Source organism: Phyllobates terribilis, unplaced genomic scaffold (assembly GCF_046119375.1).
Source record: "Phyllobates terribilis strain yellow unplaced genomic scaffold, ASM4611937v1 Scaffold_5__5_contigs__length_657084704, whole genome shotgun sequence".
NCBI classification, from domain to species: Eukaryota; Metazoa; Chordata; class Amphibia; order Anura; family Dendrobatidae; genus Phyllobates; species Phyllobates terribilis.
The window spans coordinates 393,091,138-393,106,110 of record NW_027362765.1 but is presented as its reverse complement, the minus strand read 5'-3'; the positions used below and the strand labels follow the sequence as shown (position 1 = coordinate 393,106,110).

General features: G+C 41.5%; 1 protein-coding gene across 4 annotated transcripts in view; it reads left to right on the top strand.

The window, feature by feature from the left end:
- The first annotated feature begins 270 nt into the window (after positions 1-270).
- Positions 271-14,973, top strand: part of CRTAC1 (cartilage acidic protein 1) — a 751,919-nt gene continuing 737,216 nt past the window's right edge. For all 4 annotated transcript variants that reach the window (XM_073684992.1, XM_073684991.1, XM_073684993.1 and 1 more), the window contains exon 1: positions 271-425. In XM_073684992.1, the coding sequence (XP_073541093.1) occupies positions 399-425 (27 nt within the window). In that variant the 5' untranslated portion in view covers positions 271-398. The remainder of the gene's footprint in view (positions 426-14,973) is intronic.

The following is a 14,973-nucleotide window of genomic DNA, read 5'->3' as shown; positions in this document are numbered from 1 at the left end:
ACTCCTTCCCTGCTGCATCCTTCCTACAAGAGGTCGCCTGAGCCCCTTGAAGGTTACGACAATCCCTGGATGTGCAATAAAAGATTTAAGGAATATAAGGCTCCAATATTTTTTTTTTTTTTTTTTTTTGCTTTTCATTGATCTGCTGCTGCCTGAGAATCCACTGCAATTTCCAGTTGTAAATCACAGCACAGGGATGGGTCACTCCTTCCTGCCTTCTCATTGGTTGCCCAACTCCTCTCATTTGTATATGGCCTCCCTGATTGGTCAGATGGTTATACAAGACTTTACATAAGCTTGGCTGCTCTCCTTGAGTTGTGTAAAGCACAAGAGAGGTATAAGGTGGCCAATGCATGTAGGAAACTTGTGAACTCTTGCAAATCCAACTGTATAGGAGGATGCTGCAGGCACAGTTCTTCATAACAGTAAGTACAGACACTCAAAAAAAGGGGGGTTGCAGGTTTAGATTAACAGACATTGAAGCGAAGGGGTTAATGCACGCTTGCAACAATTCTAGCAATTATTTCGCAACAATTTTAGCAATGATCTCGGTTTGCAAATATTCTAGCAATGATCTTGATTTGCAACAATTCTAGCAATGATTCTATGAACAAATTTTAGCAATGATCTTGGCTTGCAACTATTCTAGCAATGATCTTGGCTTGCAACTATTCTAGCAATGATCTTGGCTTGCAACAATACTAACAATGATCTTGGATTCTAGATAACATAGTAACAATAGTTTGTAAAGCTGAAAGAAGATCCAGGTCCTATAGGCTGCCTATGGTCCGATAGAATTTAGGAAGGGGAGGTGGTATTGTCATAGGTCCAATGTAGCAACCCTGTGCTATCAATACAAAGCCTGCAATGAGTTACTGCATTTGATGGCATGATTGATGGATGAAGTGATGCACAGATAAAATGGTAATTGCTGTATGATTTGCTATTGGCATGCATGAGCGAGCACAGATATACTGTAGCTATGTATGGATCTAGTAACAATGTAGCCTTGTATGATACACATGAGGCTGAACCTATTATTACTGGGTATCTAGAACGCCCTACATCTTCCCCTGACCAATGCAATCTGATTTTCTGCTTGGTATTGGTATGGGTAACTAAGTGTGTGCCTCTCTGGGTGTCTAGACTCCAGCACTGGGTTAATGCAGTTTAGACCTGAGCTGAGACTATTTGTAGGGGAGATTTGTCATCTCGATACCCCCTCCTGTGAACACATTTAATATTTAATAGTGCCATAATTGCCAGCGCTGGCATTGTTACAGAGAACAATACAGGGATTCAGCTAATTACAGGTAAATTCATTGCAGTTGATTACCCTCCTGACTTGTCATCTCTATTAAAACTTCTAAAGGCACTTGATATTTTTTGGATTTTTTTTAGCACCCACATATCTTTTTTTTTTTTTTTTAGATCAGGTCCTGGCATAATCCCAAAAAAATTCCAGTGAACAGCAATATCTTAATGAATTTCTACAATCTGTGTGTTGATACAAATATTACATTTTTTTGTTTGTTTATTATTTTTCTGTATTTTGCTACATTTGTTTCTGTCTTTCTCTACGGCTATGGTATATTGTTTTATAAATCACTTCTTGCCATGATATCAAACGCACATATTGCATGGATTGTTTCTGACCCATTAACCCTTTAGTACAATGGATAATGTTGGTGAAGAAGAGAATTTTTATTTTTATTTTGCAAAAGTACCTGGAACCCTTGATATGAAAAATGCAGATTTTGGCTGCTGGGTGGTACCCATGACAAGTTGAGCCAATATTGTCAAGGCCTTGCTGGTGGAGCCTACAATTGGTTTGTCTCACTTCAGCACACCTATGGTTCTGTATTACAATGCCTCAGAATTTTGGACACCTGACTTCATGAAGGTTGAATCTGGGTTTGATATTCTGCTCTAGTAAAATATGATCACAGCTCTATATTGTTAGTGGTATTGCAGTGTCAGCAGGGATGGTGCATGGTGCATAGCAGCCAAAATAAGAAATTAAAAGTTTGAAGGACTTGGTGATAACATAATTTTACAGCTTTAGGTTGCTAGTCTGGCATTGAGGTGACGCACTGGAAAGAAGTGCATTATATTCCGCTGCAGCAGTAATCCTTCACTGGCAATAACCTTCCAGACATTGCTACAGTCTTCCCATACACATGAATTCAGTTTTATTGGTTATGCTTTCCATAAAGTAAATATTTGAAGTGTTCGGCTTGTAAAAAAAAGGACCTAATATATTCTCACGTCTCCAGCGACTTGGGGAAAGTGTTACGCTCTAGCACTTTTTAAAATGACTGCAACTCATTAAGCAGTTTTATAATTAAATGGATATTTTGTGTTGTCAATAGCGAGGCTGCGCTGGGTATTGAGAACGCAGAGGTTTAATTTATGTATAGAAATAATGGCCTAATGAGGGTATAGAGCGTTGTACGGTGCATTGTAAGTAACATGGGGGGGCTTCTCAGTATGGAAAGGAAATATAATTGATGTTTGTGAATCTGCCTTGTGACCCTCAGCTCTAAATCTCTAGTCATATGTTATGTCCTGTTTATCAGCTGCTGGAAAAGATGGGTGACAACCATTGTGGGCATATTAATAGGAGTCACACAGCTTTCCCTGAATCCTGAATGGCGAATAGGTGTTGTAAAGTGGTAAGAAAGAAAAAGATAGATAATAATCAGTGTGACAGGTGAAATGACGACTATCTGATGTGTAACCGGTCTACTAGACACCAGATATGACGAAGCAACTTTGCAGAAAAGGACAACGGAGACATCTATCTATCTATCTATCTATCATCTATCTATCTCATCGATCTCATCTATCTATCTCATCTATCTATCTCATCTATCTATCTCATCTATCTATCTCATCTATCTATTATCTATCTATAATCTATCTATAATCTATCATCTATCTATCTCATCGATCTATCTCATCTATCTATCTATCTATTATCTGTCTATCATTTATCTATCATCTATCTATTATCTATCTATCATCTATCACATGTCTATTATCTATCTATGTATCTATCTAACTATCTATCATCTGTCTATCATCTATCTATTATCTATCTATCTATCTATCATCTATCTATCATCTATCTATTATCTATCTATCATCTATCTATTATCTATCTATGATCTATCCGTCATCTATATATTATCTATCTATCTATCTATCTATCTATCTATCTATCATCGATCTATCTCATCTATCTATCTATCTATTATCTGTCTATCATCTATCTATCATTTATCTATCATCTATCTGTCTATCATCTATCTATTATCTATCTATCATCTATCACATGTCTATTATCTATCTATGTATCTATCTAACTATCTATCATCTGTCTATCATCTATCATCTATCTATTATCTATCTATGATCTATCCGTCATCTATATATTATCTATCTATCTATCTATCATCGATCTATCTCATCTATCTATCTATCTATTATCTGTCTATCATCTATCTATCATTTATCTATCATCTATCTGTCTATCATCTATCTATTATCTATCTATCATCTATCACATGTCTATGTATCTATCTATTCTATCTATCTATCTATCTATCTATCTATCTATCATCTATCCCTCTCTATCTATCTCTCTGTCTATCTATCTGTTTATCTACAAAGTTACTTAGTATCATAGAAATTAGTATGTACTGTAGAAATAGTCAAAAATAAACAAGCAGAAGTTTTGTAGGTGTAAATCATAAAATGTGGTTAAAAATATATAGAAACTAGAAGAAATATGGGGTCAGACTATGAAGATTATAATAATGTGTTGTATCTATATTACATTCTCTCTATCTTACCTAACTATCCCACATAAGCGCCTTTTATAAAGAGCGTAGCCTTTTGAAACTGTGACATCTAGCTTTATCTGATGTGAATCCTATCACTTTGTTGTGCTGATAAAAACTCAAAAAAAACAAACATTGGGGCACAGATAGAATCATAGCTGCAAACTGGGTTACAAAGAGACACAAGTCTGAATCGAGGGTACATATACATACACAACAATGGGTTGTGACCGAAGCCATTTTAAACGTTATTTTATCGCGGCACATCCGGCACTTGTGGATAAGTCTAGCGTGCAACTGCTGTTATTTCCTCACGTGACCTTGCAACTTTTGCTGAAATGTCTTCTTCGTTGGACATCATGCTGGTCGCATGCAATATTGTGACTTCCATTAGAAATGATTGAATCTTAGAAATTTCCTTTTGGTTGGGTTTGACTTGGGGAAAGTTTCCTATATCTGACCTATATTTGCCACATGTACGGCAGTTCTTACTTGTGGATCCATACTTCTACCGCCATTGTCTTATCGATGGCAAACACTGCTGCCTTATAGAAACGGTCGCACGTAACTCAACTCTAGCCATCAAGTATTTAGAAAATTTCAAAGTTAAAAACTTCTAGTTAATTGGGCCCTTAAAAATCCTCAAGTCTCCCCCTTGGGGTAGGAAGTCTTTTAACGTCCAATATCCTCCAATCCTATTTTTCCCAGCGGTGAGCGTTGCCGGTTGAATCTGACCACTTCTTATCTCCATTTTTATGTTTGTATCTCTATGAACTTGTTGGAGCTAGGAGAGATCTGTCATCTGAAATTTCTCTCCTGGCTTCCTACTTGGCGCTCCCTGTGGATAGTGGCCCCGCTGGGTTAGAACCAATAGCCCACGGTATTATATGATCTTATGGTTTTACTCAAATTTGAAGGGCATTTTGCTTTCCAGTTGCCTATAATTGTAGTAATCCTGGCCATACACATGGAATAAAAGTCTGCCAAACCCACAGCTTTGCCAATCAGCCGATAGTAGATAAACTACCTCCAGATCTGGTCTGGCACAGGTTTATTCCCCTATATCTGTAAAAACAATCATGCACACTCAACTGAGCCAAGCGTACATGTTTAGGGTGGCGTCAGGAGCAATAGCTCTTAATCGACACCATGTGCTGCCATAGAACACCCCAATATGGCACCCTATGGCAGGGCGCCCTGATATGGCACTCTATGGCAAGGCGCCCCGATATGGCACCCTATGGCAAGGCGCCCCGATATGGCACCCTATGGCAAGGCGCCCCGATATGGCACCCTATGGCAGGGCGACCCAATATGGCACCCTGTGGCATGGCACCTCAATATGGCACCTTATGGCAGGGCACCCTGATATGGCACCCTATTGCAGGGCACCCCAATATGGCACCCTATGGCAGGGCGCCCTGATATGGCACCCTATGGCAGGGCACCCTGATATGGCACCTTATGGCAGGGCACCCTGATATGGTACCCTATTGCAGGGCACCCCAATATGGCACCCTATGGCAGGGCGCCCTGATATGACACCCTATGGCAGGGCACCCTGATATGGCACCCTATGGCAGGGAGCCCCGATATGGCACCCTATGTCAGGGCTCCCTGATATGGCACCTTATGGCAGGGCATCCCTGATATGGCACCCTATTGCAGGGCACCCTATGGCAGGGCGCCCTGATATGTCACCCTATGGCAGGGCTCCCCAATATGGCACCCTATGGCAGGGTGCCCTGATATGGCACCGTATGGCAGGGACCCCCGATATGGCACCCTATGTCAGAGGTCCCTGATATGGCACCTTATGGCAGGCCATCCCTGATATGGCACCCTATTACAGGGCACCCCAATATGGCACCCTATGGCAGGCACCCTGATATGTCACCCTATGGCAGGGCTCCCCAATATGGCACTCTTTGGCAGGGCGCCCTGATATGGCACTCTATGGCAGGGCGCCCCAATAAGGCACCCTATAGCAGGGCTCCCCGATATGGCACATTTTGGCAGGGCACCCCGATATGGCATCCTATGGCAGGGCCAATAAAGCATTGCATCTGATGGCTTGCAGCTTGTACAGTAATACATTGAAATGAAAGGTTGTCAGATGGGTTGTCAGATGTAGCAGAGCTGCCTCTTTTGTGCATATACAGATATATTAGGTGCCAACATGATATGGCGATAACATACCGCGCATACGTTATTTGCATGGTATATATAGCGTATTACAGAAATAATGTACAGCGCCAAACAAACATTAAGTCAGTAGATATAGTGCACCATATATCTGTACATCGGTAACTTGGCATTATATATTGTTTTACATAGGACTGCAGGTAAACGCACTTCATAACAGTAAAGAGATGTCAAGTCCAGCTCTGCTACATAAGTTGCATATTGTCACTCGATATTAGTGTTTGTGGTTCTATACAGCACTACATGGAAGAAAAGTGCAAGTGCAGTATGCTAAATGACAAATACAGCACTGCTTTGTTTGACGCAGAGTTCAGTTTGTCATTTAGCACAACTTTAGTTTTTGAATGAATTCTTAAGTTTCAGGTAGAATTGAAAATAAATCCACTACATCTGAAACGGAACACCTTACACGCAAAATATGGATGCGGGCAGCTAAAAGATCAATGCTAATATAGCAGAGCTGACTTTGCTGGATGTAGCTGAAGTGCGTTAGTCTTGGCATAACTTATGCAATTGCAAATTCAGTTCTGCTATGTAGGAAGCAGAGCAGATTTTGTCATTTAGCACAAGTTGTGTCACCATGTGTATATCACACATATGGTTTGGAGTAAAACAAATCTAAAACTCCATTTCTAATGTAGCAGAGCTGTGTAAGTCTTTTGACATTTCTTGGATTTCCCTAATGCCGTTTGACATAGAAATGCGTGATGCATAAGTACCAAGTGTATTATCTATCGTTTTAGGAGTAAAAATAGATAAACTGCATTTGAGAGTGGACATAAAATAATCCTAAGTGATCCAAAACTAATGTTGTCAGATGTAGCAGAACTGAGTTAGCTGTAATGTCAATTTTTACATGGGACTGCAGGTAGACCAGCTAGAGTTATCAACTTAGCGCTTTTCGGCTCTACTGCACTGGTTAATATCAGAATAAATAAGCGTGCATTGTACTTCCAGCGCATTTCGGGCTATAATAGAAGCTCTATTGGTTTATCATTATATGAACGGTTGAGTCAGAAACAAAGCAGTAGGAGATCTATTTTCATTAAAGTGTAAAATCTGCCTTCCTTCATCACAGCCTCGATCACACTGTCTTATGCAGGATTTGGGATAACAATGTTAGATCGAGGACGTGTTTTATGACCTTGTGCTAGGGGAGGCCGAGGATGGAAGAAAAGCTGCTTTTTGGCGTAATTGTCTACATGCCACGCTCTACATTACCACATGCTGCTTTGCTTTCACTTAATAAGAAATTGATTTATTTGTAATATACTCTCATTTTCGGCGTCCCTTCTCCTTCTCTTCCAATTCACTTTTCAATTTGGTGTCCCTAAAGTATCTCACTTTCTCTCCCCCCCCCCTTTCATTCCTGAATCTTTTGGCTGATGAGATTTATATTTACAATTCCTGGGGAAAAAAAAAATCCAAGATCTACATGGTAGACGTGGCTTGATAAATATGCATTCATCTGCGCTAATTGTGCATATATCTGTATGAAATAAGTACAGAATCTGCATTTTAAGTAATCAAGAGCCGGCGCCGAATCTCACCGTCGTCATCGGTGCAGTTCTTCACAATTATCAGTTTTATTAAATACATAACTGTATTCTTTACATCTGCGCAGGACGGGGTTCTTCCCCCCGCACAACTGGCTGTGATTTGGTGGTGCACGACTTCTGAAGAAGACCCTTTATTGTCTAATATCAATGGGGTCTAGGGTAGTGAATCGATTAATACCAGTGCCACTATTCGTTTTAGGTAATTCATGGATTAAAGAGGAATTCTGGTTGGAAGAACCTTTATTCTTGTAAAAATTGAATGGATTGACTCGCCGAGCTGTACTAGGCTTTCTCCAGTAATCCCATAGAGAACAAGTAGAGTGGCAAAACCATTCTAACAAGTTGACCTGTTTTGACCATTGTTGGGGTCCAAGTTGTCAGATCCTCACCGACCTAGAATATCACCTCTCACCAGGATAAATGACAACTCTTTCCAACTGACTAACCTCTTTAATGAAAGCTTCCCTGGTGGTCTAGGTCCTGAAAGGGTCAATACTAATATTCTTTATGATGTTTTGTATTAAAGTCGACAATGCCAAAATCCCTGGTGGTTAAGATCAAGAATAAGGTCTAGTTGTCCACATGGTCTACTTTGATCATTGAGGTATTGTCGGAAATCCTGATGGTCTATGGAAGTAAGGAGTTAATATTAGCCTCCCTAATGGTCTAAGTACCAAAAAAGTCAATGCCAACCCATTTTGAATTGTTGACTGTGTTGAAGAGTACAGTCAAAATCTTTAGTGGTCTAGGAGCAAGAATAACATCTAGTTGGCCATATGGACTACTTTGATCAATGGGTTAATGTCAGAATTTCCTGGTGGTCTATGGCGGTAAGGAGTTAATATTAGCATCCCTGATGGTCTAAGTACTGAAAAAGTCAGTGCTAGTTTTTGTGTGTTGAAGACCAGGACAGTGCAAAAATCCCTGATGGTCTAGAGTAAGAAAAAGGTTAATATTTTTAAACACTGTCCCACATAGATGCCTAATGGGTAAGTTAAGGCATAGAAATAAGATTTGTAATTTGATCGGAAACTGGCTCAACTTCCCAGAGAGTTGTGGTGAATGACTGCTAGTCTGAATGGTCTCCGGGTTATAAGTGGTGATCCCCAAGGTTCACTGCTGGGTCTGCAATTATTCAGCTTATTTATTAATTATATAGCAGATGGGATTAATAGAGTTGTTTCTAATTTTGCAGATGACACCAAACTACGTTGTATAGTGGCAGTCTATGGAGGATGTTCATAAGTTATAGGATAACTTGGACAAATAGTGTTTGGGCATCCACTCGGCAGATGAGGTTCAATGTGGAGAAATGTAAAGTTATACATGAGGGCACTAAGGGTATGTGCACACGAGTGTGCTGCATGCAATCTGCAGTGACCAGATGTTACAGCATAGTGGATGGGATTTATACAAATCCCACGCCCACTATGCGTTCCCATTCTCCTGCGGCTCACCCGCGGAGACGGACATGCGGTGCGTCTTCACAGATAACAGCATGTCAATTTCTCTTGCGGAGACACTAGTCTTGGCAAAAGAAATTCTATAGTGCAAAGGATAGGATGCGGTGAAGCTGCATGTGTTCAATGAACACATGCGGCTTCACCTGCGTGCAGCGCTTTGGACGCAGCACAAGTATGCTGCATTCAAAGCGCAGCCAAAATAGGATCGTGTGCACATACCCTAATAATACATGAGCTTCATATGTTCTAAGGGGAGTAAAACTAGGAGAGTCACTTGTAGAGAAGGATCTGGGTGTACTTGAAGATCACAGGCAAAAAAACAACATGAAATGTCAATCAGCAGCTTCTAAAGCCAGTAGGATATTGTCATGTATTAAAAGAAATATGACTCGCAGGACTACAACTTTACAAAGAGTTAGTGCGGACTCATCTGGAATATTCAGCTCCGTTCTGGGCACCAGTTCATAGAAAGAAGATCCTGGAGTTAGAAAGGTTACAAAAAGGAGCCACGATGCTGTGAAAGGGCATGGGGGATCTTAGTTATGAGGAGAAACTAAACGTTAATTAAATATATTTAGTCTTGAGAAGAGACATCTAAGGGGAACATGAGTAACTTGTACAAGTACATAAATGGCCGATACAAAGAGTATGATCAAAGACTGTATAATTTAAAACCCCCTAAGAAGACAAGGGGGCTCTCCTCACTCCTGGAGAAAAAAGGCTCAATCTCCAGAGGAGACAGGATTGGTGTCTATACCTGACGAAGGAGACAGTCAGTGTTCGAAATGCGTTGTATTCTTATCACCTAAATAAAAAAGCTTTTGTTTTGTGGACCTGCCGTCTGTCTCTCTACTTGGATTTGGAGCCGCTCGAGTTCTCCCTAATTTTGTTTGGACATATATTTTAACTGTTAACCTGTGAAACATTCGACCTCAGGACCCGGTCACAGCGGGAACCATCGATGGTTTACAAATAAAGGCTTAGATACTTTATTAGAAGGTAATAACATAAATACTTGTGTAGATGTGTGACGTTCTTGTTCTGAATGTTGTTCCAGTTGACCGGTACATGGGATCGGAAAGGAGAAACCTGTTCCTTTAGGGTAGACTGAATCATGCATTATGGTTGCAGTTATGCCCCATTCCCTTAATTCTTTCCCATCCCACGGTTGAATTGATGGACATGTGTTGTTTTCCTCAGTCGTACTAATTATGTAACTATGCGTCTTCTAATTAGGTCAAGGCGTTAATGTCAGCATCCCTGGAGTTGAGTTCTAGGGCGGTAAGGGATTAAGTTTAGCATCCCTTTCTGTCTTGGCACTGAAGAGTCAATACTAACATACTTTTTGGTCTTTTGCATAAAAGTGGCCAATGCCAAAATCCCTGGTGGTCTAGAGCAGAGAAGAGGATCATGTCTGTATGTCTGGTGGTCTACAGAATTGCAAACAGCTTCCTTGATATTCTAGAGCAGGGAAAGTGTTATCAGCATTTTAGGTGGGGAATCCTAGAATGTTAAGAGTTGGAGGGGACCTCCAGGGTCCTCGTGTCCAACCCCCTGCTCAATGCAGGATTCACTAAACCATCTCAGACAGATGTCTGTCCAGCCTCTGTTTGAAGACTTCCATTGAAGAAGAAGTCACCACCTCTCATATACTTAAACGGACATGACGCGCCCCCTGGGCCGTGGGGGATACCCGGAGCCGGGCCTTGTAGATGCTGGGGGTTGTAGTCACCATGGCGGTCACCCAGTCTGTGACCCAGGGCGGTAAAACCAGGGTAGTCTATGTGCACTAATGTCAATGTCCGACTACGCCACCTGTGGATTGCGGTTATTGGTAACCGCCGCTGCGGGGCAGTCCGCTGAAGCTGGTGGTATGTGCAGCAAGGTGATGTAACTCCCCACAGGTAGAGTGTAGCTTCAGGGCAGCATGAATGGATAATGGTGGTGATGGTGCAAGGTGTCACGGTGCAAGAATAATCACAGAGTCCACACGATGCAGTCCCAGATCCTTTACTCACGGTTTAAACAGTTTCACTTACAGGGCCGGTGTAAGAGCCCACGGCGTCCTGTGCTCACGCAGTGTGGGGCCCGGTCGACCCTCAGGTATCTCCGGAGTATTTTTCAGGACCCCCTTCTGTGTGTCCTCTCTGGCCTCTCTCCTTGTACCTCACACCTAGCGGCACCTCTGTCCAGTGTCCTCGGGCCTTAGCGAGCGACGTATGTTCCGTCCCCTGGCCCTATGTGGCTACTTTCCTAGTGGCTGGTGTGGACGGCCTGCTGTACTTGAAGTGCTGCAGCCTCCGGTTCCCAGTTAAGCCCTGTAGTCTCTGCTGGTTGGGGGACCCGGTTCCCCTTCTCTGGCCTGACCCTCCTACCTCCCGGTAGCGGCGGGCATACGGGTGGCTTGCTGCTCGGCCCGTACCCCTAGGGTCCCTTCTCTCCTTGTCCTGGAGCCTTCCTGCTCCCTCTTTCCTCTCTTCTCTCCTTTCAGGCTCAGGCCTCTTAACTAGGCCTGCCTGTGGAGCAGAGCTCGTGCGGAGCCTCTGCCCCCAGTCTCCTCCTCACTACTCCTCCGACTGAACTCTCTCTACTCCCTGAACCAAGATGGTGCCTTACTTTTATACTTCCTACTACAGTGCTCCCAGGATCTACGTCCTCCACCCATCCACTACTTAGTTACCCCTCTCTAAGTGGTTCCTCCCCACTCCAGCCAGGGATCAGGGACTGTGCTCTCCCGTAGGAGCAATCTCGCCCTGTCCCCCGGAAATGTGGTGTAGTGGATGTAGTGTTAGGGTCCTGAGCCATACTCCTTCCTTACCTGAGAGTGAGATACCACACCTCTGGATGAGATGCAATACCTGTGGCGATCGAACCCTCAGGGGCGCCACAGACACATGATTGGAGCCACGTTGTAGTAAGGAATGTCCCTGTTTTGGTGAAAAACGTAAAGGGATGCAGCTCTGCAGCTTCTTCATTTGCAGGATGGGTGGGAGTCGCGGCAGTCATACTCCCCCTTCTTAGTGATTGTTAATACAAAATATTGTAATAATTCTTTTATACTTTGTTTTCTTACTTTTACTTTATTTGCACTAGTCTTTCATAGCATTCTTTATATAGCAGAAACCATTCCTGAGTTTCCGGCGCCCTCCATCTGATAAGACCGTAGGCTGTAGAGTTCTGGATCCAGTAATATTTATTCTTCATATTTCTCTACCCTTCTGACATTTTTTAGAATTGCAGAACAAGTTTGCTCATTATTTTTTAATACATCTGCCTGGTCGGCTTTACCTGTCTAAATAGCATTCATCGTGCAAAATAAATATCGAGGGGCAATCAGCAATATTCCATGACCACCATATAGGATGCACTGCAAGGAAGTGCGGCATAATGCAGGGATCATGGCACATGATATACTGCCTAGTATTAGTTTTGCTTGCAGTGCACGGTCACCATATGGGCATATTGATATGTGTTGGAGGCTCAGGAGCTCTATATTTGGTGCATGCCGGCTGTTGTATCTCGCAATCACAAACCTGCAACTACTACTACTGTCAGAGCTAGAAATACAGGGACATCTAGGAAGGCAAACGGGGCGGATCCTTGTAATCCCATCATCCTACCAGCAATGTGAGCACTGGGTGCTGATGGGGTTTCAGCAAGGAATCTACTGATCCCCAGGTCATAGAGCATTGACAGAAAATACACTGCAATACTGAAGTACTGCAGTGAATCGTGTCATTAGTGAGACAATAAGATTAAAGGGAAAGTTAAAAACACAAACATAAGTTTAAATCAAACCTCTTTTTCCACTTATTATATAAAAAAAATTTAAACAATAATAAAATAAACATATTTGGCAGCATCCATAAAGGTGAAGACTAATAAAATATAATGTTATCTGGCACAATAAAAACTATTAATCCCTTACCGACTATCACTATATGGAGCGAGCTCAGTAACTAAATACTCCTGCACTACATAGCTGGCACCTAAGAGTAATTGATGGGATTGGATAGGTCGTGAAGGAGTTAAAAAATGCAATAAAAAGTAATCAAAACCTTACAGGTTCCCCAAAATAGTATAAATAAAATTATTGGCTCATTGAGCGAAACATAAGCTGTCAAACAGGTCCATAGACGGAAAATGTAAAAAGTTACTGGTCTCAAAAATGGCAAAACATATCAATTTTTTTCTCAGAATTTATTTAACCTTTAAAATGAAAAAATATATATATTATTTTAGTTACGCTGTAATCCTACCAACCTGGAAAATCATGTTTTACCCCAAAGTGAATGAATTTTTTTCACCATTCACCAGTCCCGCATTTGGAATTTTTCTTCCCTATCTTCCCTATTTTTAGGACCTTTTATGCTAAAAACAATCCCTCTTACAGCTATGTTTCTGGAAAAATAAAAAAAAGGTATGGCTCTTGGAAGAAGGGGAGGGAAAAAATAAAAGTGCAATTGTACTTTTTCATCAACTCATCTTCTAGAGAAAAAAAATGGAATAAAAAATGATAACAAAAATTGTACAATCCAATAGAACCAGTAAAACCAACAACTCATGCTTCAAAAAACACGCCCTCACACAGCTCCATTGATGACAAGAAAAAGAAAAGAAATGCTTCACGAAAAATGATGGTAATAATTAAATAAAAAATGTTGGGAAGAAGGCACATACTTTCCCCAAAATTTTTTAATGTAGTAAAATTGTAAAAAAATAATTTTTGCTGCAATCGTACTGACAAACAGAATAGAATCACCATGTTGTTTTTGGTTTTTACTGCCTGAAAAATGAAGCGATATCTATAATGGTGGATTTTCTGTTTCTTTTCCAACCCAACCCACAAAGAATATTTTTCTATTTGCCAATGCTGATATCATAAATTAGAGGGCATATTGACGATGGAAAATGCAAAGAACTTGGCACTCCTCTTAGGAGTAGTGATGAGCGAGTATGTTTTGTTAACCCTTTCGCCGAGTATGCTCGGGCCGAGCTCCGAGTATTTACAGCTGCTCGGTGATATGTTTGAATCACTCCCGTGTGCATGATTAGCGACTGTTTGACAGCTTTAATACATGTGAGGAATGTCTGCTTCTTACATATTCCTCACATGTATTAAAGCTGTCAAACAGTTGCAAATCATGCACACAGGAGTGATTCAAACATATCACCGAGCAGCTGTAAATACTCGGTGCTCGCCCGAGTATACTCGGCGAAAGGGTTAATAAAACATACTCGCTCATCACTACTGAGGAGTGATCTGATCTGGGACGGAACCCTTTTGTGCACCCGGATAATAGGAGTGCTGTGTATCTAGGTCGTCAATATTAGATCGGTGAGGGTCTGACACCCACCCACCAGTTGTAATCAACTCAGTTGGATGTAAGCACTGTACGAAGCAAAATATCACAGTGCCATAAACTGAGTAGTGGCCATTGCCGAGATCCACTCTTGAATAATTTCAGCACATGGTTAAATTTTATACCCCAGAAGGCTGCACATTCTTCCAAAATTTTTCCAAGTTGATCTTTTTAAAACCCAGCATGTATGATCAGTACCTGGGCTGCGGTTTCTGGCATCTCCATGCTGTTTCACCAGGTTCAGCCTTATTTCATAGTCTGTATATGGCACATAATGCCCTGACTCACCATGGGTGTCCTGACCTGGACTCTTGCAACCTCAAATGAGATTAAAAAATTCATATTAATGACATGGCAATTATATGCAATAAAAACCTGTGTGGGCACCGCCGAAAGCACCCCTGACGCGCGTTTTGCCTTAGCTTCTTCCGAGGGGTCTCATATGAGTTTATTAGTTCAAGTCTGGAAAACCATGCAGGGTTGCAAACTTAATTTTTTTTATTTTTTCTGGATAGTTTATAAAAAAATCACGGACAGA